At 43.7% G+C, this 24,209-nt stretch overlaps 1 protein-coding gene across 5 annotated transcripts in view; it reads right to left on the bottom strand.

The window, feature by feature from the left end:
* The window catches only part of LNX1 (ligand of numb-protein X 1), a 112,217-nt gene that overhangs the window by 21,074 nt on the left and 66,934 nt on the right, over window positions 1-24,209 (bottom strand). For 4 of the 5 annotated variants that reach the window (XM_019481239.2, XM_019481238.2, XM_019481240.2 and 1 more), the window contains 4 exons: window positions 17,908-17,994; window positions 14,486-14,688; window positions 9,512-9,880; window positions 2,950-3,084 (listed from right to left, as the gene is read on the bottom strand). In XM_019481239.2, coding sequence (XP_019336784.1) covers window positions 2,950-3,084; window positions 9,512-9,880; window positions 14,486-14,688; window positions 17,908-17,994 — 794 coding nt within the window. The remainder of the gene's footprint in view (window positions 1-2,949; window positions 3,085-9,511; window positions 9,881-14,485; window positions 14,689-17,907; window positions 17,995-24,209) is intronic. The other variant, XM_006277428.4, reaches the window with a different exon arrangement.

Below are 24,209 nucleotides of genomic sequence, written 5' to 3' on the forward strand. Positions count from 1 at the left end.
CTCAACTCTAACTATTCAGTACTCAGCATAAAGAAGTATTGCACTGTGCAGCTAGATAACCTATTTTTCTAACAAGAAATACCCAAATAATTATTCATTGTCAGTAGCTCAGAAACACCACAGAAGCTGCTACAGCAGCTCCTTAAGTGAAATTGCATTAGATGAGAATTAAAAAATAAAGAATCTGAGATCCCCTTTTGCTGTGCCAGGTGGAAACCAGTAGAAGTCATGTGGAGCTGGTGGGGCTACACAGCCTGTTCTCTTGGATTTTAATTACATAGCCACTGCAAAATCTTCACATCAGCCCAAAAATCATGTCAAAGCAACAAAGTAAGGGGCATTAGTCCCAGGGGGAGAGCTGCAGTAAAAACATAGTTTTTACTAAATTCCACAAGCCACCACAGCTTCCAAACAACTTCATATGAACTAAGAATTGCCTTCCTGCTGCTTCCTGTACAGGACAGGAAGACAGGGGCTCGAAGTTTGATATAGAATGGAAATCTCCAATGGGCAGAATTGTGAGAGAGGGACTCTGGACATAGCAGGTGCTCAGGAATCATACAGTAGCGATATAAGTTAATTGCTGTCACATTCAGAGATCTCCCTGAGGGACTTGAAATCATTATTTCATTAGCAAATAATGACTTGCAGATGCAATATCAGTTAGGCATTTTCTTATGGCAGGCTGGTAGCTGACTTGTGTCATCTCTGCTGTTCTGGACAGCACATATGGTTATAATCTCACTATAGCATGACAGAAGAATTATGTTTGTGAACTTTATACTAGAGGATGGGCCACAGGCATGAAGTATAATTTCTGATACTTATAACAGCATAAAATATGGGACCAACCTTTTCTCCTAGATGACCGCAGAATTGGATTATAAAGACACTGCTGGCTGCCTGGCAAGCAGGACTTATTCTAGCTGTCTCTGTACGCTGAGGGCTGTCTCTCTGAGCTTTGGATTATGCTCTAGCACAGATCACTTTCTAGGTATTCCTTCATATTTGCTGTCACCCAGCACGCACCCTTTGTACATCTCCCTCTGCCTATTCCCATTTCTCCTGACTTCCGTTAAGGGTGGTGGATAAGCTGTAGCTCTGCTTTCCATGTACTGCACTTTTAAGGTTTCTCTACAGAGGAACAACCAAGGAAAATTAATCTGAATTTAGAACAATGTAAATGTTAAAAGGGCACAAGTTGAACCTTCCATTGGATACATTTATTTATAATTAACTGGTTTTAATTCAGTTTTTTGTAACTTGCTTGGACAGCAAATTAAACTAAAATAAAGTAAAGCCACTTGTACTTAGAATGAGAACATCCATACAAGGGCTTAACGTGGTTTCAGTCAATGGTGCTCAAGGTTTTTTCCCTGCAGGCCAAATGAATGATGTGGAGGCAGTCTGCAGGGCAGATCAGGCCCCATGCCACCCCTATGTGCCACTCCTGCCCAGCTCCACATGCCAGGATCTTCCTCCCATGGGAGCCCCAGGTGTCAGGTGACACCACGCCAAGGGCCAGATTTGACCCACAGGCCGGGGGTTGAGCACCCCTGGTTTAAGTTCAAGTTACATATTTCGTTTTCACCCTCAAGAAGACAAATGCTTAAATGCCAGGATTCTACCTGCCTGGCTGCCCACCTACTTGATGGATAAACAATGCACTACTGCTGTCTCCTCCATGGAGACTGTATATGTCCTTTGTCATTTTCCTTACTCTAAAAATAACACCTGGTTCACAGAGCACTTTACAAACTAGGTAAGATAATTGTGTTTGTTTTGAAGATGGGAACAAATAGAGGTGAAGTACTTTCCCAAGGCTACTGAGCAGCTCAGTGCCAGAAACAGTGACAGGTCCCAGGCCATTGAGCCATCCTGCTTCTAATAATAATCTCTCATCTAAAATTAAACCTTCCACTGAATGTTCATGCCTTGTCCTACAAGTACTGGGAACCATAATGTTCATTAACACCTGAAAACATGTTCTTTTTACAAGGTCCTTGTTGGGTTGGTTTCTGTCCGTGTTGTGACCTATACTGAACTCATCCTGCATAAGGGAAACAGGGCACAGTACCTCCTCCATTTTGCTTAGTACAGGGATGGTTTGGTTAAATGTATGTTTCTTAAAACTGCATGGGTACTTCTGAGTCAAGTCAATACACATAACATCAAGTAACTTGTTACAAAGCAAGGGGTGGAAAGGGATGGAAGTAGTCTGGACCAAGTTCTGTGCGGATATATATGCAGTACATGCCCACTGGAGCCAATTCCTGCTGCTTTCTGCTCTCAGTTTTCTCCATATAATGCATGTGTAAAATGCTACAGGAGCAGAATGCTGGCTTTATATACCTAATTCTTGTGGATGTAACAAGATGCAAGGCTGAGGAAAATCATAGCAACTGTCTTCAGAGCTTGTAAGCTAGCTCTGAAGATGGTCAAGATACTGGAGGTACAGTTAAATATGTAGCCTCACATCTATTCTCTCGATAATGGTTATTCTAACAAATGAATGATGGGGCAGTATCAAAATGATCTTTAACCAGATGGTACAAATATGTTAAGTCCATCTAGGGAAGCTTCTTGGCTTCAGATGCTGTAAATTCATACAAGTTTCTTATTTTTATTAGAACACATTACATTTGGCAAGCTCAGAATAGTTTGTATACAGTTCAGTATATATGCATAAAGCTTTGTCCCATTATTATCCTTCAGTTTCCTCTTTCACCAAGTCTCCTCCACCCCCGCAAACTGAGTCAAGACAGAAGCACTTCCCAATGTATAAATAAAGATGACCACAGTTTTTATACATACATAGCACAACAAGATGTGCTTCTTTCGATGATACAGTCCAGAGACAACACCTAGAGACATTAAAACATTAGCCAACCTTCTCATCCCTCTTTCCCACAGAAGAAGCAGTAACTATAAGATAGATCCAGGCCTCACCTTGTTAGGATTGTTTTTGTCAGTGGGGCCGGACTGTGGGCTGCTGCTGTAATTCCACCCAGCCTCCTGCAAGATGTCAGGGGTCTGCTGTCTGGTCTGCCGTGAAACAATAAAGTGAACTCGCTTTTCACTGGCCTGCATGATGAGAGACAGATGTAAGTCCTGCTGTTATTCAGCTACAAAGCCAATCTTTTCAGCACTACAAGTTCACAAAGTGCAGGTCTCACTGAAGCTTGCTCTTAGTTTGATTTCCTTTTTAAGACAATTTTTGGATATTAGATTTTTCTCAATTGAACGACAATTCTTTTCTGTTCCTTTACACTTACTACTTAGTCATCACAAGAGGAAACAATAATTTTCAGCTCAATATAATACAGAACTAAAACTTGATCATTATCTCTCCACAAACCTATTGGCATTTACTCAGAATTGAAGTACTGAGGGCATCACTCTTGAGTTCTCTTTGATTTTTGCTGTAGACTTGAATAGACTTTTCCAAGTGGCCTGTGAATATTTAAAACAGCTAACTAATGTGATAGAAATGTGAGAAATGTATAATACTAGATCTACTATCATTTGATGGAAACTATGGAAGAGATACCGCTCTTCTCAAAGCACTGCCCTTGGCAGAAAGGACTAGTGGCTGAATCTGAGGTCAGTAGTTCTCAACAAACAAACCTACCTTAGTGAAGGGAGCTTATTATAATTTTGAACAGTAAAATACTAATGGATGCAGAATACAGGGAAGAAAGAAGCATTGGCAAATGCGGCAAGCCACAGGCCTGGGAACCTGGCACTCAAACTAATCCTGGGAGTACTACTAGCTGGTACAGTCCTGGAAGTCATGACATTTTTTGGCCTTTCTGTAAGATGGGGATTATAAAAGGGCACTGGGCGCATCTACATGTGACTCTACATTGCCATAGTGATGAACTACAGCGACGTAGCACTGGCGGGTACAAACCATGATACCACTGCTACATCGCTGTAGTGACAAGCTACCTTGCTATAGTGCATCACTACAGCAATGTAGCTGCTAATAATAACAGTGCACTGCTGGGACTGTGTAGTAATGGCTGTTACTGAGCCATTATTTAGTACTTCCTGAAGCAAGTACTAAATGATGGCACAGTAACAGCTGCACCATGGGGGTCACATGTAGATGCGCTCACTGTAGCTCTCACAGGTATCATGAAAATCTACACGTTTTGATTTGTACACTGCTTTGAAGATAAGAATGCCATTTTAGTACTATATTTTATTATTATGTAATGGTGTTGGACCAGAATGTGAGGACCAGTTCTCCATCCAGAGTAGACAGCAACATTTTGCTCTCAGCTGGACTCAGGCAATTCTACTGAAGTCAACCATGTTGTACTGGTATAACCAAAACCAGAATCCAGCTGAGTAAAATGATGTCTGGTGCTTGCCTGCCAAAAAATAAACTGATACAGTAAAGAAAAATGTAGTGGTAGCTTCAATTTTAGAGGTGTCCTGCTGTGTGGGAAAGGACAAATGTAACCCTAAAATCTCTAACCTCTTGCTCTTCAGGCTGAAAAAGCTAGATCTGTTGCAAATTTAGGAAACTCAGGGGCCTCCAGAGGAATCTTATGCATTTCGGCTCAGAACAGTGCTGTAAGGTTGAGCTTCCCTGTAAGAGTTTAATGAGGATAAAATAGCACAGACCTTTGGAACTCTAAGCAGGCTGCTCTGTTGGAACCATCTCTAAGGAGAGTTGAAACTGGAAAGGGATTTAAAATATAAAAGAAGATAGAAACCAAGTCCAGGCTCAATTCTTCTCTCAAAGTCCAATTTCTCTGTGAATTCAGTGGGAACTGAAGAGGCACCTGGGTTTTGTATTTTTACTGTTCCTTTGCTACAGTCTTGCTCAAGAGAATTTCCTGTGTGTTCAACAATGTTTAGATAAATCCTATAAGACTACTGGAAACAAGCAAATTTCCACTCTGAATTCTTCATACTTGGAGCAATGCTGCTTCTAACCAAGTCAAGAAAATCTTTGATGTTGAGATCAACAGAAAACATGCACTTCCCTGCAATCCTTAGGACTCCTTTGGGTTTCCCTTTATATGAGATTTTACCAATAGCATAAAAGTCATTCACACTCTCATAATGGATACATCTTACTTACATATACTCTCATACATATATATTCATATTATAAAGACTAAATTATTTGTTCCAAGTATTTATGCCCAACTCATCACTACAGTACCCTATTATTTGGAATCTGAATCCATGTGGCACCTGAGAGTGGAATCTGGATTCTCAGTTAAAAACATGCCAATCCCTAATCTGTGAAGATGTTTTTAAAAAACTATGAACATAAGGCTAAACTGCCTAACGACAGACCTCATGAAATCAGAACTGTGCTGCAAAACTTTTACACTAGATAGAATAGATCAGTGACCTATTCACTCACTCAGCTTGTCTCAAAATTGATTATTTACAAGAAGGTTGTCAATTTGATTAATCCCTTTTAGAATGACTAGGAAAATCTCAGTAAGGACATTACTATAAATGTTACATTCTCCAGGTCAGACCTGAAGAATGCCTTGCATTCAAGAGCTTGTCTAACTTTATTCCAACTATACAGTTGGACCACTAAAAGATATTGCCTCAAGATATTCGTATGCTTGCTTTTTTCTTCAGGTCACTAACTATGTCACTTATCATAAAGTCATGGAATTTTATGACATTATAAAAGAGACAAAATCAGCTTTTGTGTTAGCATTTTTCCATATAAAAACTATTAACATTTTTTGATTGGTCTATTAATAGTTGTTTCATCAGATCTCATTCTCCTGCTGGTCGAGAATCTAGGCTTTGGTCCAAGTGCACAAAGCACAAATTAGGGACTGTGGACCAATGGTGACTTACAAGTCATCTTTGCACTCTCCTGGTCCTAGTACTGTTTTATACAGGCTATTGTGCTAGCCCCTACAAGGCCAAGTTGGCCTCAGAGCTGCTGTAAATACACTGTGCTGCAACAGGCACAGTTATCATTTGTATTATGATATATCCCAATCACCACAGTTAAGGCTGCACTGGAACCCTGCACAATATAGCATCAGAGAAAGACCTTGCCCCAAAGAGTTTACTACATAAATGGGCAAGAAGCCAAAGATATAGTGGGCAGTTCTGAGTAACGTAGGGGATCCTAGAAATATCCCCTTTCTTTCAGCAACAGGAAGAGTAGGTTTCTCCAGAGATGTAACAATTATACAGGGATTAAATTATACCAGTATAAAATGTTCTGATTTACCTATTATATATGTCCACACTTTTTGGCTGAAGTAGAAGTAAAAAGCTGTAAGTTTAAACCAGGGGAGGCCAATTATTAGGGCCTTCAGGCCACATAGGTAGTTCTGGGGAGCTGCCATTGGCTGGTCAGCACCTCCCATCCCCCACAACAGCCCAGAGTCCACATGCCCTATGACTCCTCATTGCCAACAGTGCATAGCCACATCCCTGACCCCGGCCCATCCCATGTCCATGCCAGACTCACCCTGGCCAGAGTGGACCAGCTGGGACCCATATGCACAGCCCCAAACCCGGCCTCCCCGTGCCTGCTCCGAACTGCCCGCCCGTGCTCAGCAGCGGCAGCAGCCAGGCAGAAGCTGCTGCTCAACACAGGGGAAAAGCAGCCTCTCCCCCTTGGCGCTGCTGGGCCCTTCTTGCTGCAGCTGCCTGGAGCCCTTCCCTGCTGCTGTCACCACCACCTCTGGCCTGACCAGAAGGGCAGTGGTGGCTGTGGAGAGGAGCCACAAGGCAGCTTGGGTGAAGGCTCCAGGTGGCTGCAACAAGAAGGGACTGGCAGTGGCTAAGGAGAGGAGTCACTCTGCCTCCACACCAAGCAGTAGCTTCTGCCTGGCTACCACCACCACTGCTCAGCCTGGGCCCCTGAATCTGGAGCAGGTGCAGGTTGGGCCAGGTCAGGGCTGCACACATGGGTTGCAGCTGGTCCGGAGATGGTCTGCTCCACTGGGCTAAGTCCAGAGTGGGTGTCGGGTGGGGTTGGTGCTGTGCACGCAGGTCCCTACCAGTACCATGGGGTTGGGGCCAGCAGTGGTGGCAGTCAGAAGGAGCTGCTGCCACTACCTGGTCTTCTTAGAAAGGTAGTCTGGCTGCAGAGCACCCCTGCCCCACCATGTGCCTAGGGGTGATGGGACACGCCATAGCCCAGACGGTGCTTGGGCCAGGCAGGGCTGGGGGAACTACTGTGGGCTGGAAAAAGTCCCTCCATGGACCGGATCCAGCCTGCAGGACATATTTTGCCTACCCCTGGTTTAAACCAACTTCATTCATTTTGACATATGGCCTTGATCATTGGTGGTGAGACAAATGTGAAGGATCCAAAATTCAAAAATTGTATCTGATGTACAACCCTAATTATCACCTTTATATTTTCTTCATTTTGGCTTTTGTGAATGAGCTTATGAGAGCCAGACACCTAATCCACTGATTAACAACTACTTCATATATGCTAATATCTAAACTGCTAGGGCTAATGAATCAGACCTCTTTCACTTATCTGTTATTTAGAAGCCAAACGTAAAGATGCTCTACATAAACCTGATGTTCTCTCAGCTATATTAAGTGCAATGAGTCAGGACACTGAAGATATAGAACAGGATGATACAAGCTCATCTGCTAACACCACTAGAGACATATGGCACTTTGCAAATGTTAATTAAGGTTATGTATATTTATATTTTATTTTAAGCTTCATGCAATATGGATTTTTAGGCTTTTGCTGAACCTGAATGTCTCACATTTGGGTTTTGGAAATTGAAGAAATCAGAGACTGCAATATGTTGTGTAAAAAAATCCCAACATTACGTGTCTGTGGTCATGATATGATGGCTTGCCCCTGAAATAACATGGAAAAAAGTAAGATAAATCATAATTTATGAAGCAACATGACAAAAAGGAGAGAGTCTGGGAATTCAGTGCTTTATGAATCAAACTCACACCAGTGCACTAGAAGCCTGGCCTGCATGGAAACATGACTGACTCTTTGATGGGCCTGTTGTTTAAATTCCTGGAGGCTGGTGTGTGTTTCAGACGTGTGTATAAATAACAGACACTCTCTGGATTTAGTAAGATCTTTAGTTGTGTTTTTAAACATTTGTGTGAATGGTCTCATTATTCATTTTTTCCATCTCATCCCAGGGCTGTTTTCTGCTTATAAAGCATTATTGCTTTGTTTTGTAAGCATAAGGACATGTTCCAGGAATACTGATTTTCATGAAAGGTTTCATTTGAGACTTTGTTCTCTTCAGAGACCATTCCCCCTTTCCGTTCCCAGTCTACATAAGGAAACCCAGAACTTCAACAACTGATACTATTTAAGATGGCACACAAACACACTCCTCAGCCAGCATGTACTCTACTTGGATTAGAGCTACTGTGAAACATCTATCTCTAGGCACACACCCATCTCCACTACAGACTTTCAATGAACACTGATCCCTGGAGTCCATGAACTATGCTAAAAAATATGCCTGTTAAAACAGTACACTGAGCCGAATGCCAAGCCCATGTACCCTGGTTAAATAGGTATGCCTGAGGGGAAAACTGTTTTGCATTTATGCATGTAAAAATCTTTGCTACATAAACATTGTTTACCCCCTTCTAAACCAAGCAAACAGATTAAGCATGAGGAATGTCAGAAATAAAAGGTTTAGCAGTTGACTGAGTGGTTCTTCATTGTCTTGCTGGCTGCTTTGTGGATTTTTAAAAAGGAATTTGCAAGGATTAGGTCTGAAAAAAAGACAAAAAGGTCTTGGGAGGGGCAAATTTGGAGGGAAGTCAGGCAATGTAAGTTTGTTTTAATAACTTTTGCTAAGGGTGCCTTGGAGAGATGCCATTTTAATATTTTGTATAAAGCTAAATCAGTAAAACTGGATGAAATTGCTAGAATTCAGGTGCAGTTTCAATCTTGCCAATGTGCCTGGCTCTCTCTGGATTTAGGCCTATCTCTAGTGCCTCTAAGTGACTGTAAATGGGACGCAGCCATTGAGATTGAAGGTCAACAAATGTCCTCAATATTTTTCTCTGTTGGGCACAGAGCATGTGTTCATAGCAATGGAATCCTGAATCATCTTTGACAAAAGATGCATATTCTAAGGCTGCAGTCACTTCATGCCAGGCTGCCTATCCCAAGAATTGTAATTGTGACAAATGTCAGCAAAACTAGCATTCAAGGAGTTAAAAACCTTATTACATATAAACAAAATATGCAGAGATTAAAGTTAACGTTTAAGCTTTTTGAATGACCTTGAACATATAGCAGATGTCCATTAAGGCAGCCTTTTTATGGAGTATTTGGCTGGCATTAGCAAAATTTGGGCTCATTTTCACTTCATGAAATCAGTGAGATCACATAGGTGTCACCTGTCTGCAAACACTACCTGTGGGATGCTCCTTTAACCCCCCACAATATGTGTGGCTAGGGGTCTGGCAGGGGCATGGCACTGGGTAGAGAAAATGCTTTTTCACTCTAATTAAATGAAGCTGGGGTCAAGTCATCATGACAAACCTGTATCAGCTGGGCTGCGCTTTCTGGGCTGCCGTACCGATGATCGTGCCCATTAATAGCTAAAACCCGGTCATTCTCTTGAAGCTGTCCATCACGGGCAGCCACACCTCCTTCCAGCAAGTTGAAAATAAATACCCCAGGTTCATCTGCCTTGCGGACCAGTTTTATTCCCAGCTGCTCATCTGGGCTGCTTTTGCTTAGAACCACATGAAAACTGTCATCCCGGTTGTGAGCTTCAAAAGAAAGTCCATTGTTTCGGCATCGGTACCTCTGCTCTCTGAGTACTGTGAGTCGGAGCACTTGACAAGGCTGCTTCAGAATTGACATGGCATAGTTGTGAGGCACATTTTTGATGTCCATGCCATTTACCTAGAAGAGAGAATCATAAATCAATGGTGAAAAGACTGCCTAATCTGAACTGGCACTGTAGATAGCTCATCTATTTGCACAGATGCGTTCATGTTAAGTGCCATGCAGCATTGCAAGCTGTGTCACACAAAAGGCGAAGTTCCTATTACATAATATTATTCCCCTCAAGGATAGGATGCAGCATATGGACAATTGCTGTCTTTTTCTTTTCTCACTGACTGTCTCCAGACATGACTGTTATTTTTCAGTTTTATTACTACTCCTCCTCAGGCCTTCATATACCTTATCTTTATTCCACTAACTTCTGATTTGAAATCTTCTTCCCTGCTATCCTTCCTTTCACTCCCAGTAACTTGTCTGAAGTGCCCTTGTTCATTATCTCAAAACCACTATGGTTACAGTAGACAATCTGAATCTTTCATTTCCTACCTAATCAAAAAGCTGATCTGAACAGGGAAAACAAGCCGGCATAGTTTGGTCCACTTCTAGTCCAGATAGTTAGCTACAGCTGGACCTTAGGCTGATTTATTGCATCAGAGAACAAAGCTTTCCAAGTTTTAAAAAATGTTCTGGTTTTTCTTTTCTTTCAAGTAGCCACAAATGATAGAAATATAAACCAAGCCTGCAATTCTTGCTTTGCAAAACAGATGGGATATTTCACTACAAAATGAAAAATATTTGCCTAGTTTTAATTTGCCGTTGGGAAAAGCAAATCAGACAACAGTTTCTATGCAGTTTTACATTATGATGAGTGCTGCTAGACTGCAACAAAAATTATTCTCGGCATAGAGAATTGGCTTTGTTTGGTGGGTGGTTAATATTGTCACTCTAGGAAAGTCAATGCTGCAAATCCAAAAAAGTGAATACAGCTCATCTAGACATGAACAAGCTTGCTTTAAACTCACTAGACTTGGAAACCAATAAGTGCTATCAGCAGCAGAATGATATTCAACATGGACTACAGAGTTCACTCAGGACTCTTTGTAACTAGTTGGGTGGCTAGCACACCGGAGTGCTGCTATGGCTACTCTGCTCTTGGCACTCAAGCCAGTTAGTTTAAAGCTACCTGGGGTATGTCTATGTAAACTGCAATTCTACCACTGGACTGCAGTGTACACATATCCTAAATTCAGTGTCTGCTCAGCAGTTCTACAACTCTGTTGCACTGAGCTGGGACCAAAACAAAAGAAAAACAGAAACTTAAATTTCCATGATACCGGTTAAGTTTTTTCTTCTAGTTAACCTAGAACTGTTGTTTACTGGAGGATTTAAACAAGACAGTGGATTAATAAAACAAGCATCATTGACTACAAATGGCAAGTTTAATTTTGATCTTGCGAAATTCCTTTAATGACCATAAGAATAAAGGACTGTTAAGGCACTCCATAGCCATCAAATCTAGATCCCTGGATTCACAAGCAGCTGCTACCAAAAAATTCCCAAATTTTCCTGAATCACTTCAAACTCTCAACCATGAGGCATAAAAGCAGGAACACCCACCCCCACCCCACAGCGTGCTATAGATAAAAGCTAGGGAGACAAGGGCACCGCCAATGCTTTGCCATTGCAATGACAGAACTGGTTAATATGTGCTTCTACATCTGCTCAACCCCCAGCTGATAGAACAGATTCAACCCCCAGCACTAGGTTATCTGGCTTACAGGGCTCCTCATGGGTATGTGGGGTGCCCCATGGGCCACAGCACTGCATGCTAGATCAGGCTTACAGGGCAGCACTGGGTCCAATCCCAGGATGTGGGGCCAGGTGAAGGTAGTGCTGCAATTGGGCTCCAGGGGCCCTGGAGCCTGGCAACCAGCATGCAAAGCTGGGCAGAGGTGGTGAGGAGCCCTGTGGTCCAATCTAGGCACTCGGGGCCAGTGCAGGGCCTGATCCTGGTGTACAGGGTCAGATCCAGCCTGTGGACTGGCCCAGCATTATTCATGTGGCCTGTGGCACCTAAACATTGAGCACCACTGATATAGACTAATTGGTAAATGGAAAAAATCATATAATCTGAGGTCACAATTCTGCAAGGTGCTAAGTGTTTTTAGTTATCACTTATCAGTGACATTAATAGAAATTGAGAAAGCTCAGCAATTTACTGGTGGTGCTCTGTATTTCAAAGGATCAGCCCCTGTTAGATTACTGGCAAAGAAAACTTAACACAAATCTGCAGAACACAGTGTTGCTGGATATACTGTCTACCAGCAGCCAAAAGGTAGGCAGTATGAAGGAAGCAGCAAGACGGCTGTCAAGAGGTATGCCTCTGAGAAAGCCTTGGTGTTATATATTGTCGGTTTGTCTGCACTGCAGTTCAAATAATTATTTACAGCTCATATCTGTAACAGGACCCCTACCCCATTACTGAGAAGGGAGGCAGAGTCCTCGGGGTCAGCTGGTCAGACAAGCCCAGGCACAGAGCAAAAAGGGGGGATAAGACTGGAACAAGCACTTACCACTAGAGCCAGCAGCAGTGGCAAGGAGCCCTAAAGCTGCCTGAGATTGGCTAGGACAGAGATCACTGGTAAGAGCCCAGGAATGCAGGTGACCAGCAGGCACAAGGGCCAGAGAGACCTATAAATACAGGCCCTGCAGGCTGCACAGAAAACAAAATGCTTGCTGAGAACTAGCCAAAGGGTGCCTGCAGGACTGCTGACCTGCCTGGGAACTGCTGGCCAGACTGTGAAAGCCCCAAGTAGGGCCTAACCTGGGAGCTAGCTGTCCTGGATGCTTGCCTGCCTTTTGGGGGGTGGGGAGGGGAGATATTCCTGTGGGTTAAAGGGTTATTATGCTATTTTTTCTGCTGAGTGTTATTCAGTTACCCAGGAGGGGAGAGTTTTGATTGTAGCCAGGGGGCTTTTCTTTTGGTTATGGTTTACTGCCAATGGCTTGGGCTTGGGACTAAAGGGATGGTTTGGAGGTCCTATTGGTTCCCAAGAGGCACGTATCAGCCCTGAGCACTCCTGAAGGCAGGCTCAAGGTGTTGCGGGAAAGTGGCAGGTCCAGAGTGGGGTGCAGTGTAGGGGCCAGCGAGCCCAGAGTAGGGCAGTCCTGCAGTGGGCTAAGACAAGACTGGGAACCAAAAATCAGGTCTGGCCTAGTGGGCCTGGGCTGTGGGACCCAGCTGAGAGGAAAAAGGACTGAGGCCAGAGGGGCCAAGCCCTGGAAAACATATCTGAGTGCCCAGACATTAGCTAGCCCACAGACCAGGGGCTGGGACCTACTTTGGGACCCTCAGAGATAGCTTCGCTCAAATACAGAACACAACATCAAGTTGTGGCAGGTGAGAGGGGAGATATACTCAGAAGAGGAAACTGCGCAGGGTCTGGGCAACTATCAGGGGATGTTGCAGTCACCCCTCCTCTCTTCCCTTGGGATAGTGCCTTGTTATAATATCAACACATCTAAGTGAGCTTTAGACTAGCTAGTTGGGGTACTGATAGTGGTGTATTCTCTACAGCATTGAGTTCAACTCAGCTTACTTCCTCAGACAGCTACCCAGGATCCTGAAAGGGTTGCAGACTGAGGCTTTTGGGCCAGGGACAGAAGTTACATATAAACTGGCTTAAGATAAACCTTGTTCGATGTAGTATCAGATTTAACTGATTTAGGTTAAACCGGTTTATGGAACTTCTGTCCCAGATCCCTTCCTGGTTCAAGTTAACTCACAGTACCCCAGCATCCCATGATACTTTGCAGCCCTGGGCTATGCTGCCTGCTCCAAGTGGCATGCCTCTTGGAGCAGGAAAAGGGAAAGCCCCTATGGTGTGGGCTTTTTGACCCTCAGCAATCCTCCCCCTGCCCAGCTGCTGATTGCTTCAGTGGCTGCCACAGGTGGGAGGGAGAAGCAGTCCTCCTGGCCAGGTGCCTGCCCATGCAGCCCAGCATGGGAGCACTGGGAAGCCCCTTCCTTGCAGTGGGCTTCTCTCTACCCCAGCCCAGGGTCCTCCAGCTGGGGCAGCCGCAGGGAACTGATGGGAATTCGTCCCCTCCCGAACCCCAGAGCTGCTTGTTTTAGCCCCTGTGAAACTCAGGGATAGCTCTGGGCAGCCTCAGGGATTAGGCCCATAGAAATTTCAGCCAATTCTGTACTCATGTAACTGGAGATTGTACCAACTGAGAGTTAGCCCTCAATTGGAAACACTTCCTTAAAAATCCTGATTCTGGCTGGGTCACAGCCTCCTGTACTGCACTTCAGTCATCCCACCTCAGGCTAAAAGAGGAAGCCTGAAACACAAGGGAAAATAACCACACCAATCAATCAGTAAACTTCAGAAATGGTTTGATTCAAGATTTGAGCAAAGGTTATGGTCAGTTCTTATTTATCCATGTAGTTCATCCATCCTAATTCATTAAAGCAGTAATTCAGGAAAGCATCTGTATTCAGGGCAGCATTTAACCATGCATGGAAGTGATTTTCTGAATAATTGTCAATTTTGTAGAAAAAACTTCACAAAGTAGCAGTCTGCAGTGTAATTTCACATCTTTCCAAAATTATGTTGTTTTACAGACCTACACCTACACCCCCTAAGCCTGCTGTAGTATTTTACCTACATATCTTTTTGTTAAGATTTGTCCCTTCATCAAGCCTCCATAGTATAGTACCTTTAGTATCATGTCTCCTGGCAGCAATCTTGCATCTCTGGCAATCGCCCCATCTCGATAAATATGCTGTATAATAATGTGAACCAAAGGAGTCTCACTGCCTCCAACAATCCTAATGGCCAGATTTTCATTGGGATCAGTACGGTTGATCTTAATACTGGTAATTTCACCATCTGGGATCAGGTGATACAATCTGGGAAAACCTGAAATGCATATAAAAAGATATGTATTTGGAATAATAATTTTACATAAGTAAAACACTTAAAGCACACACAGCTTTGAGGCATCCACAGCAGATCCAGCTGGGTCAGACTTTATCAGTAGGTATGATTAATGGTAAAAGGGGAGGGAAGGATGCACATGTTATTTTAGGGATTTGAAATTATTTATTGATTAATACATGCAAGCTTTCATCTTTCTGCTATCAGTTCTTCTCTCTCTCCCTTCTACCATTATGTACTGGGACTCCTGCCAGTCTGCAGTATAGTACCCCAAAATACAACTAGGACCTTTATTGTGATCCAGGCAGATCAAATTTAAGAAAACTGCAGTAATGCGTTCAAGTATCTCAGGAGAACTAAATATGTTCTTTGCCTTAAAACATGCTCCCTTCCAGGCAGTCATTCTTTACTGGGCCAAGGACTATAGCATGGACATGTGTAACCACCACACCAAAGGCAGAGCAGGCTATCCTACAAACACTGGCCATCACATCATGATCCATCATAGGCTTTGTTTACTGGTGCATGTCAGTTTTCAGGGGCTGCCTGAGCAGTGTGTGTGACTGCTTTACTAACCTTGTGTTTCAGCACCGCAAAAGAAAATACCAGAGGGTGCTTGGCTCACAAAACCTGAGGAAGTATTTCCTCAAATCTCATCTGCGAATTAAAGGAGAACAAGATGCCCTGCAGTTTCTCTATAGAACCCATCCTACTTCACTGTACAGTGTTCAAGCATACTCACTGAATAGGAGCCCCAGGCTCCTTTCCCAATGTCGGTGTGCAAAGTCTTTGGGTGTCTGGAGGAAGAGCACATGGAAACTATGAATGAGGATGAGGTACATGCCAAACTTCTAGGACCTTCCAAACTCTGTGGGCTCAGCTACATATAAAAATGACTTTCTTCTAACCAAACCATCATATGTAATACAATGAAGGCTTGGTTTAAAACCTGATTGGGAAATGCAGGCATAAAAAGGTGTCTCTGCTTGGAATCCATTTAGCTGAAATGGCAGAAACAGCTGAAGCTATTAATAATGGCTGTGACTTTTCTACATTATTGCCTAGTGAGATGTTACTGCAGGCCTGTAAGTATGGGGCAAAACTAATAGACAGTTGCATGTCCCAGACTTTACAACATAGCTTTACCTCCCATCTACAGAAAAAACAATATGACAATATTCCCTGATACAGATCCCAGCTCAGCGTGGAATGTACATGCCAAATGTTAGATATCTGTATAGGCTCCCAGAAACAACAGTCTGCTCCTGTGTTTTGAGTCAGGTGTGTGCTTGAGTACATCTTTAATTGGCACTATACAGTGCAATGTAGAGAGAATGATTAATTTGGATTCAAGTAACAGGCAATTTATTTGAAGGGAAGAATGATATTTTTCTCTCCATGCCAGAATTTGAACGACATTTTCACTTGACTTATAAAAACACTAGGTAGCATATAACCATTTTGTCTCCCAAGCTGTAGTGAGCAGAATTTTGCTGTACCCAAGGAAGGCTGAGTGGTTGTTTCCTCTTTTTACCAATATTTCCTATATTTATGTTTCAAAGGGCATATCTCTCTTTATACCATGTATTGCTATCACTTCCTTTTCTTTAAGGAGTAGTAAACTTTCTGATAAAAATCCATCCTCAAATCATCTGAGTCTTAAGAGCCACTTAGCTATATTAGTCCCAAGTCAGGTAGAAGATAGGGGCATCAGCCTTTGTTGTCAACAGCCAGCTTTGTCAGATTCTATGAATGGATTTGCAGAAAGAAAGGGATTAAAATATACAAGCATTAAATATAAAGGAAGAGGACAGGGGGAGGAAGCAAAAGGTGGGTAGAAAAGATCTAAAAGAGCAGATGGCTGTGTCCAGACAAGCATGGCCGTGCAGTGTGTAGTGCCATGGACACATCTGCAGTGCCACGTACTGCATGTTCTGTTGTTGTCCATGCTGCAAGGGAGTAGGGGGGGGTTGACCTGGAGATATCCAAGGGTCAAAAAAACCCCGTGGAAAAAAAACAGAGCAGTGTACATGTCAGCAGTGTGCCGCCTGAAACCAGAGCCTGGCTGGCCAGAGATGGACTTGACTGCTGGCTAGGCTCCGTGTGGCAGGATCACTGCTGCTGCAGCTCTGGGATGCCCCCAGAATCCCAGGTAAAGCTGCTGGAGAAAGCCCAGTGCTGGCCCCAGCTTCCCCTACCCCACCCAGGGTAACTTGCCACACTCCAGAGCACTGGTAACGCATAGGGGGTGCACGCAGGTGCATGTGCACCCCCTGAGATCGGCCATGCACCCCCTGGAAGCACCAGCCGTGAGATCAGAAGCGCACTTCCAGTTTCACCGCTAGCTTGGCAATTGGCTGCTGGGGGACCCCCCTCTCCCTGGTCAGCCATCGGCCACTGGGGGACCCTCCCCCCCCGTAGGCAATCTGGTGCCCCCCCAGAGTCGGGAGGCACCGGTCACCCATGTTCCAGAGCGCATGTGGCACAGACATTCCCCAGGGACAACTAGCAGTGGCACAGGGTGCACCGCCTCTAGTTGTCCCTGGGAAACAAAACGTCCACAAGTATCTGGACACAGCCATTGAATACAAGCTGATGAAAGCTCATGTCTCTCTAAACCAGTTAGTCTCTAAGGTGCCCTACTTTTCCCTGAGTCTAAGAGAAACCAAAGGAGTTATCACAAGGAAATAATCCTTGGCTCAGTATTATTTTACAGGAATATCAGTATATATTAAATATATTAACCAATATTGAATATATTAACCTGTTAAACATCTTTTATTGATGCAAGTCCCCTGTACATGAGGGAAGCCATTTTGAATCTTTACCACATGGGATCTTTTGACCCTTTTTGAGAACTGTTATGAATACATGTAAAAATAAATATTTTTTTTACAATTATGGGTAAAAAATAATTTGTCACTGTTTCTTTCAATTATTCACTTTTAAAATAAAGAGGTGGTAGCAAAGAGTTTGCATATCCCTTGGACAGCCAGCTGCAGAACCCAGGTCTTAGTTTTCATGCACCCCATTTATCCCTCTCCCCTCTCTTACCCTCATATATATAATTAGCTCTGCTCCAGCCTTTTTAACCAGGTTTTCCAGAGTAGGAAAACCCCAGAGCATGCATGCCTGCCTTTATTCTTTTACATTTCCAGTTTTTACATATTGATGAACTGCGGAATCTAGAAAGAAGTAAACCTTCTGTCCTGTGCTTGGTGATTCTTGCAGATTTTTTCCTGCACGCCTGTATTTGTCTCCTCAGGAGTGATATGGAGTACTCTGAATCTGTCAATAATAATAAAACAGATATCTGGTTTACTTCTTCCTTAAGCAGTACTCCTTTGCTATAAGCCTGTAAAATTATTGATGTACCAGTGGCCCCACTGCAGTTACAAATGACATGGAAGAGATTATGGGATTATTTCCCTGGTTAAAATTTACCCACATCAATAAAGCTTTTTGTAGGAGCAGATTCTTGCTTTTTTTTTTTTTTTTTTAACTTTGCTTCCAGAATTTAAGCAAACTTTGATCAAGAGGTCATCAGTAGTCCCTCAGTACAAGGATGAGGCATCCAGTAAACAGGGACATCACAGGTGAGTGACAGAGGCAGCTAATCCAAATACTGCATGTTTGATTGCAGACATGGCAAACAACCCCAAGTTAGACTAACACCTATGCTCAGTTGGAAAGATGTAGGGTATTTAACTTGCATTAGCACTTTTGCCATAAGATTTTCCCATGAAATGTTAACCATGCTTGCCTATTTCTCCCCAAAGTTTATGCCCCTAAAGTCCCTAAAACCAGTTTCTTGTGAGAACTGGACTACAACTAAACAAAATTTGTAACAAGAAGATTGGAAATCCCAATCTACTGCTGCAATTTTGATTTCAAATTTGGTTTGGGTACTGTATTCTTGGCTTGGCTTATAAATTAGGTTTATAATGATTTGTGTAAGCCATTTTTCTTTCTTTGTACAAGTTTCTCTAGTTTTATGCTGTACATGCATTCCTGGAAAAGGGCACATAACTCAAATTTGCATAAAGGGAACCCACTTTACAATGTAACAAATAGGAAGACGTTCCAAGACCTCGACTGTACTGATCCCCAGACCCATTTCTACCACTCTTACAAGACAATTTTGGTACTCACCAACAGCAGACAGTACACACAAGCACAGGGAACAATCATAATGGGGGTGGCAACTACAGAAACATGTCGCAGACAACGAGCGAGGAGCATGGATCCACACGGGAGACTATATTTTGGTGCGTGTCACTCCCACAATCCACCGCACAAAGCAGCTGACTGCAGGCTTCCACCACACTGATTTCATAAGAGTGAATTTACCTCACATATGACCCTTTTTATACCAAAAATGTGTTATCACATAAGAGTAAATATGCACATACAGAACCTGCATAAAGTGAGGGAAACCTGTACAAGAAGTATCACAGGCATGTGCTTGAAAATGGTTTTCTAGTTCCCTAAAGCCACTAACCTTTCTTAGCTTTTTTGTACGGTACAAATTATTTTAGACATCTGCCAACGAAGTGGATACAAGCCATTAGGTGAATCCTATTTATTTCTATGGCTGTGGACAAGCACACCTTTTAACTGTTTTAAAAAGGAAGGGGAAGGTGATGCTCAGGGGATACACATCAGTTGGTACCATGTAACAGTTATGTCTGCATAGTACTGAAATGATAGGAGTCAACTAATGGCAATAACTTGAGCCCTGAATGAAACAAAGTTAAAGTTCCAATGGTTTTTACTATAACTGGAACATTACAGAATTATGTAGCTATAGCAGTTATATTATAATAGTCTTTGTCAGTAGTTTGATAATGATACAATTGTTATATTTGCTTACATCTATATTAAAGACACCACTTAAAATTAATTAAGAATGCCTACTATTACCTTTTGGAACCCTGTGCACTAAATATATACCTCCCTGTTAGCATCCAAGGTTACTAAAATTTTAAATCAGAGACTGGGCAGAAGCAAGTCATCTATTAAGCCGATGCCAGTTGCTCCCTCAGTGTTAAGCCGACTGCTGTGCACTACAAAGGTATGATTACAGACCTAAAATGCTGGTGACAAAACTTTGTCAAACTCCAGGTCCAACGCTCAATGACCTCCAAAGTAGAATCCTCTCCTCACTTAGGCCTAATAACACAAGGGTTTTTTCTGTCACCTAGAAGCTGTTGATAGGCCTACAGCTGATCACTAGGCATATAAAATTAGTTTATTTGGAATTTATGTTCCTTAGATTGTATCTTCCCTTCAGTGAATGGGGTTGTCATCTTGCTTATGATGAACTCCTGCTCTTTACATCAAACTGAAATAGCCAGACATGGAACAGGGAGTTCCACAGGGGTCATGGGTGACTGGTGCCACCTTAGTGTGTGTGTGGGGGTGCATGTGCAACCAGTCCTGCTGACTGCGGGGGGGGAGAGGGGGAAGGGGTGGTATCTCTCCTGGGCAAACGCGCAATGGCCGATCGCTGCAATCACTGCAGCTGCTTCCAGGAGTGACTGCAGCCGCTTCTGGGAGCAAACGCCAGCCAATCACTGCAGCTGCTCCCAGAAGCGGCTACAGCCACTCCCAGAAGCGGTCACAGCGATCTCAGTGATTGGCCGGCACTTGCAGGGGGCACTGGCACTCCTGCCTGCCCCTTCTGCCCATCGCCTAAGTGGTGAGTGTAGCTGGTCAGGGGGTGTGCCAGCACACTCAGGGGATGCACGTGAACCCTGGTACATCCCCTATGCATCACCACTGACAAGGGTGCACATAAACAAATTCACCATTTCCGTATCCATTATTGCTACCCAGAATATCTTACTGCTGCTCTATCCCATCTTGACCACAGGGGAAAAGTGCTTTGTGAGCCTGCATCCACAAAAGGTCACACTCTTGCCCTTAGCTCATTTGCACTGAGTCCCTTCTCTTAGGGCCCTAACTTCAAAACTTGGTGGCTTGTCTCCATGGTGGAAACATATAAGATCTACTACATATGTGGGATTTTCTTTAGCTGAGTGAGAAAGAGTAATATCTGTCTTTTACTGCAAATTGTCTTCCTCCTGAAACAACATGGTAGAACCCAGACCCCAGAAAACAAGGCCACATGAGGCAATTGGGAGTGAAAACATTTCAGAAAAAAAATCATAGATTTCAAAATTATTTTAAGGTAAACCCAATTAAGTTGCTTAAATGCTTTCATTAATTTACCACTTAGCTTAAATTATTTGAAACATTTTAACTTTTACCTTAAACTGAGTTTGACTGTCTGTGTTTTTTATGAAACCTGATTCTTTTTCTAGTAACGTTCTCTCTTGTGACTATCAAGTTGTTAGTTTTCTGCAGGACTGTTCACTTCTTTTTATTCTTCCACTCTTCCTAAAACCCAGCAGGTCCTGTTCCCCTTTGTTCTCACTGGGATTCCTTCATGAGAAACACTTCCCTGAGACCTCCAGGAAGAAAGCAATCAGATCACACAGGGTGCTGACAGACATGCAGGCCCACACTTTAACTCATGGCACTTCACATAAAGTACCATGATTTAGAGTGGCCCCCTAACGCAACAGATATCCACCTATTAGGTCAGATTGTGGGCAGGAGGGAAACTGAGTTTCACTTTGGAGCCAACTGAGCCTGAAGAGCCTGCCTGCAGCCTCTCTCTCTCAGCCTCACACCACGCGCCCAGGTCTGGTGCTGTCTTCAGGAAGGGAAGGGGAAGAAAGGAGGGGGAGTGAACTGTGGCCTGGGGTTTGCCCCTCCTGAGCAGGAGAGGGAGGGCTGGGGGGCCACAAGGGGAGGGGTCCAGTCCACCCCATGTCCCCCTCCAGCTCAGCCCATGCAAACTCCAGCCCTCAGCTCACTCAGCCTCCCCACTGCAGACAGCATTGGGGATAGGGCCAGGCTGCATCAGCCCAGCCCTAATTGCATGACAGAAGTTCCCAAAGATGCTCATCTGATCTGTCATTTGATGAGGGTTAATGTTTCACACAATCAACCACTTCTAAAGCATTCTCCAGCCATGCGTGTGTATCACAGCATGGCTACAGAATGCTTTCAGGGGGCTAATCACATGACAAATGTAACTTCTTTCTGCGCCCACACTTAAACTCAAATGCAGCCTACAACAACAGGTGAGTTTGTGCATATAGACAGCACCTAGAAAAACGAGGTCCTGGACCATGCCTGGGGTTCCCAGTCTCTAGCACAATTCAAATAATAAATAAATAATAAAACATAAATGATGCAAAGATTAACAAATGGTACAAAGACCTACTTGATGATCTGTTGAGGTCCCTTCCGACCCTAACATCAATGAATCTATGAATTTACATAAAGAATTCTGGGAACAAACATGCAATCTGCCTCTGCAATTTAGTGGCAATGGCACTTAGGTGGTAGAAGCCTGAGTTTTGAGCCCCATTCTCAAGAAAGCTTATGCATTTTACATTAGACTTTGATTGTTTTGAATAAAAAGATCCTGCAAACAGACTCTGGAATCTAGGATTCCTATTTCCAGGAAAGTTTCATTCTCACTGGGTTCCAGAGTCATTCTCCCTCTTGCCTACTGTCCTTCCAGCTCCATGACTTGCACTTCTGGGCTAGGGACAGAAATTACACATAAAATACTCTAAGTGATCAGAAACTGGTTTAAATCTGTAACAGAACAGAAGCTCAGTGCACATAAACCAGTTTCAAAATGACTGAAACTGGTTTAAGATAAACCTGATTGAATGTAGTGTGAGACTTAACTGATTTGGGTGAAACCAGTTTACGAAACTTCTGTCCCAGACCCCTTCCTGGTTCAAGTTAAATCACAGTCCCCCAGCATCCCAACATGCTTTCCAGTCCTGGGCTGGGCTGGGCTGTCTGCTCCAGAGAGCAGGTCTGGCTCTGCCCCTCTGCCCCCTAGCTGGAGCAGTGAGGGCTGCCTGACAAGGGGTGGGGTGGGGTGGGGTGGGGGCAAGCCCAGCTGGGGATGCAGCCCCATCTACAGTGGGGGGATTTCCCCCTCAGACAAACCCCAGCTGGGGTCTGGGGCCAGGGAGGGGGGTTAAACATCCCTTCCCCCAACTCAAACTTACTGCTGCCTGCAACTGTGGACTACAAATCCCAGAGGCACCTGGAAGAGGAAGTGATGAGCAACCCTGCAGAGTCCTGTTGCTGTGACTGTAGACTGCAAAAACCCGGAAACCTCAGGGGCAGCAGGAACAGGAGTGAACACAGCCAGAGGGCCATTGTCTAGTGCCCCCTGGCCTCTGGCCTGAGCCACTGCAGGCATGTGGCTACATTTCCTGTATCAAAGGTAAATGCCTGTTCACTTCTGTTTCAATTTAATCTGTACAGTTTAGACTAACCTGCAAAAACTGAATCTATTTAGCCTCAGGCTTTTTGACTGTCTGTACCTAGCCCTGGACTCAGTAGGAAGCATAAGCCTGATGGTTACATAACTCTTTTGGGAGGGTAAGGTGGACTCACCACTCAGGTTTCCTACTTGCTGAGGAAATGTTCTAAGCACTAAGTTATTGTTGAGAGTGGGACTCGGGGTTGCAAACTGCAAGTCAGTGGAAGTATTAAGGATAAAATTCTGGTTTGGGAATTCTGCTGAGTTAGCAAAACTCCACATTGCCCCAGTATGTCTGGGCACACAGGGTAAATTCAGTCTTGGGCAAAGTCCAGAGCACTAATTTAAACCCACTTGTAAGATATGAAATACAAGTTACTGCTGCTCTCTGATTTTTACCACAGGTACCCACCTCCAGAAGTAGGGCTAGACTTTCAAAAAGCCCAGCGACTGAAGGAACCTTACTTGCAGCATGAGTCAGGCATCTAAGCCTCAAAGAGGATAGGGGTTTCAGATACGTGTGCATGTCTACAGTTTCTTGCTGACTACCTCCAGGAGCTCCTGAGCTTTCTGGGTTGTCCAAGTGTCTACCTCTACCTACCTCTATTTTTTTCTATAGAGTCAAACCTGGTCAAATTGCATTGTTATTTTCAGGCACTTAAATCTCTCTATTAACTGGAGAGAGATCCTAGGTGCCTAAACCTAGTCAAATTAGATTGTTTTCGCAAGCCAAGATACCTAGGTTTTAGATAGCCCAACTCCCAAATGTAGGTGCCTCTGAGTTCAAACTGGATCAGGCCCTTTGAGATGGGCTCTTTGTTCCTCTGTATCTAGTGTAATCACCTGGGCAAAGAGGATGCAAAATGCAACCATTCTGATTTGACAGCATTTTACACTCATTTTCGCATGGGTGTCACTATCTGCACAGGGTAAAGAACGATGGGGAACTGGGCATTTTCCTTTTTAAAATGCTGATCTAATCAAACAGAAATATGCAATTGGATACCTGGTTTGGGAACAGAACTGATATTTTGTCCCATGTACCCATCATTGAAGTTCAAGGTGAAGTAATAATAAACTTCATTTAAACCATTCTCTTTCTAAAGCTGTTGTCACTTCCCCTCCGTGCAGCAGTGCT

The sequence above is a fragment of the Alligator mississippiensis genome, chromosome 2 (genome assembly GCF_030867095.1).
Source record: "Alligator mississippiensis isolate rAllMis1 chromosome 2, rAllMis1, whole genome shotgun sequence".
NCBI classification, from domain to species: Eukaryota; Metazoa; Chordata; order Crocodylia; family Alligatoridae; genus Alligator; species Alligator mississippiensis.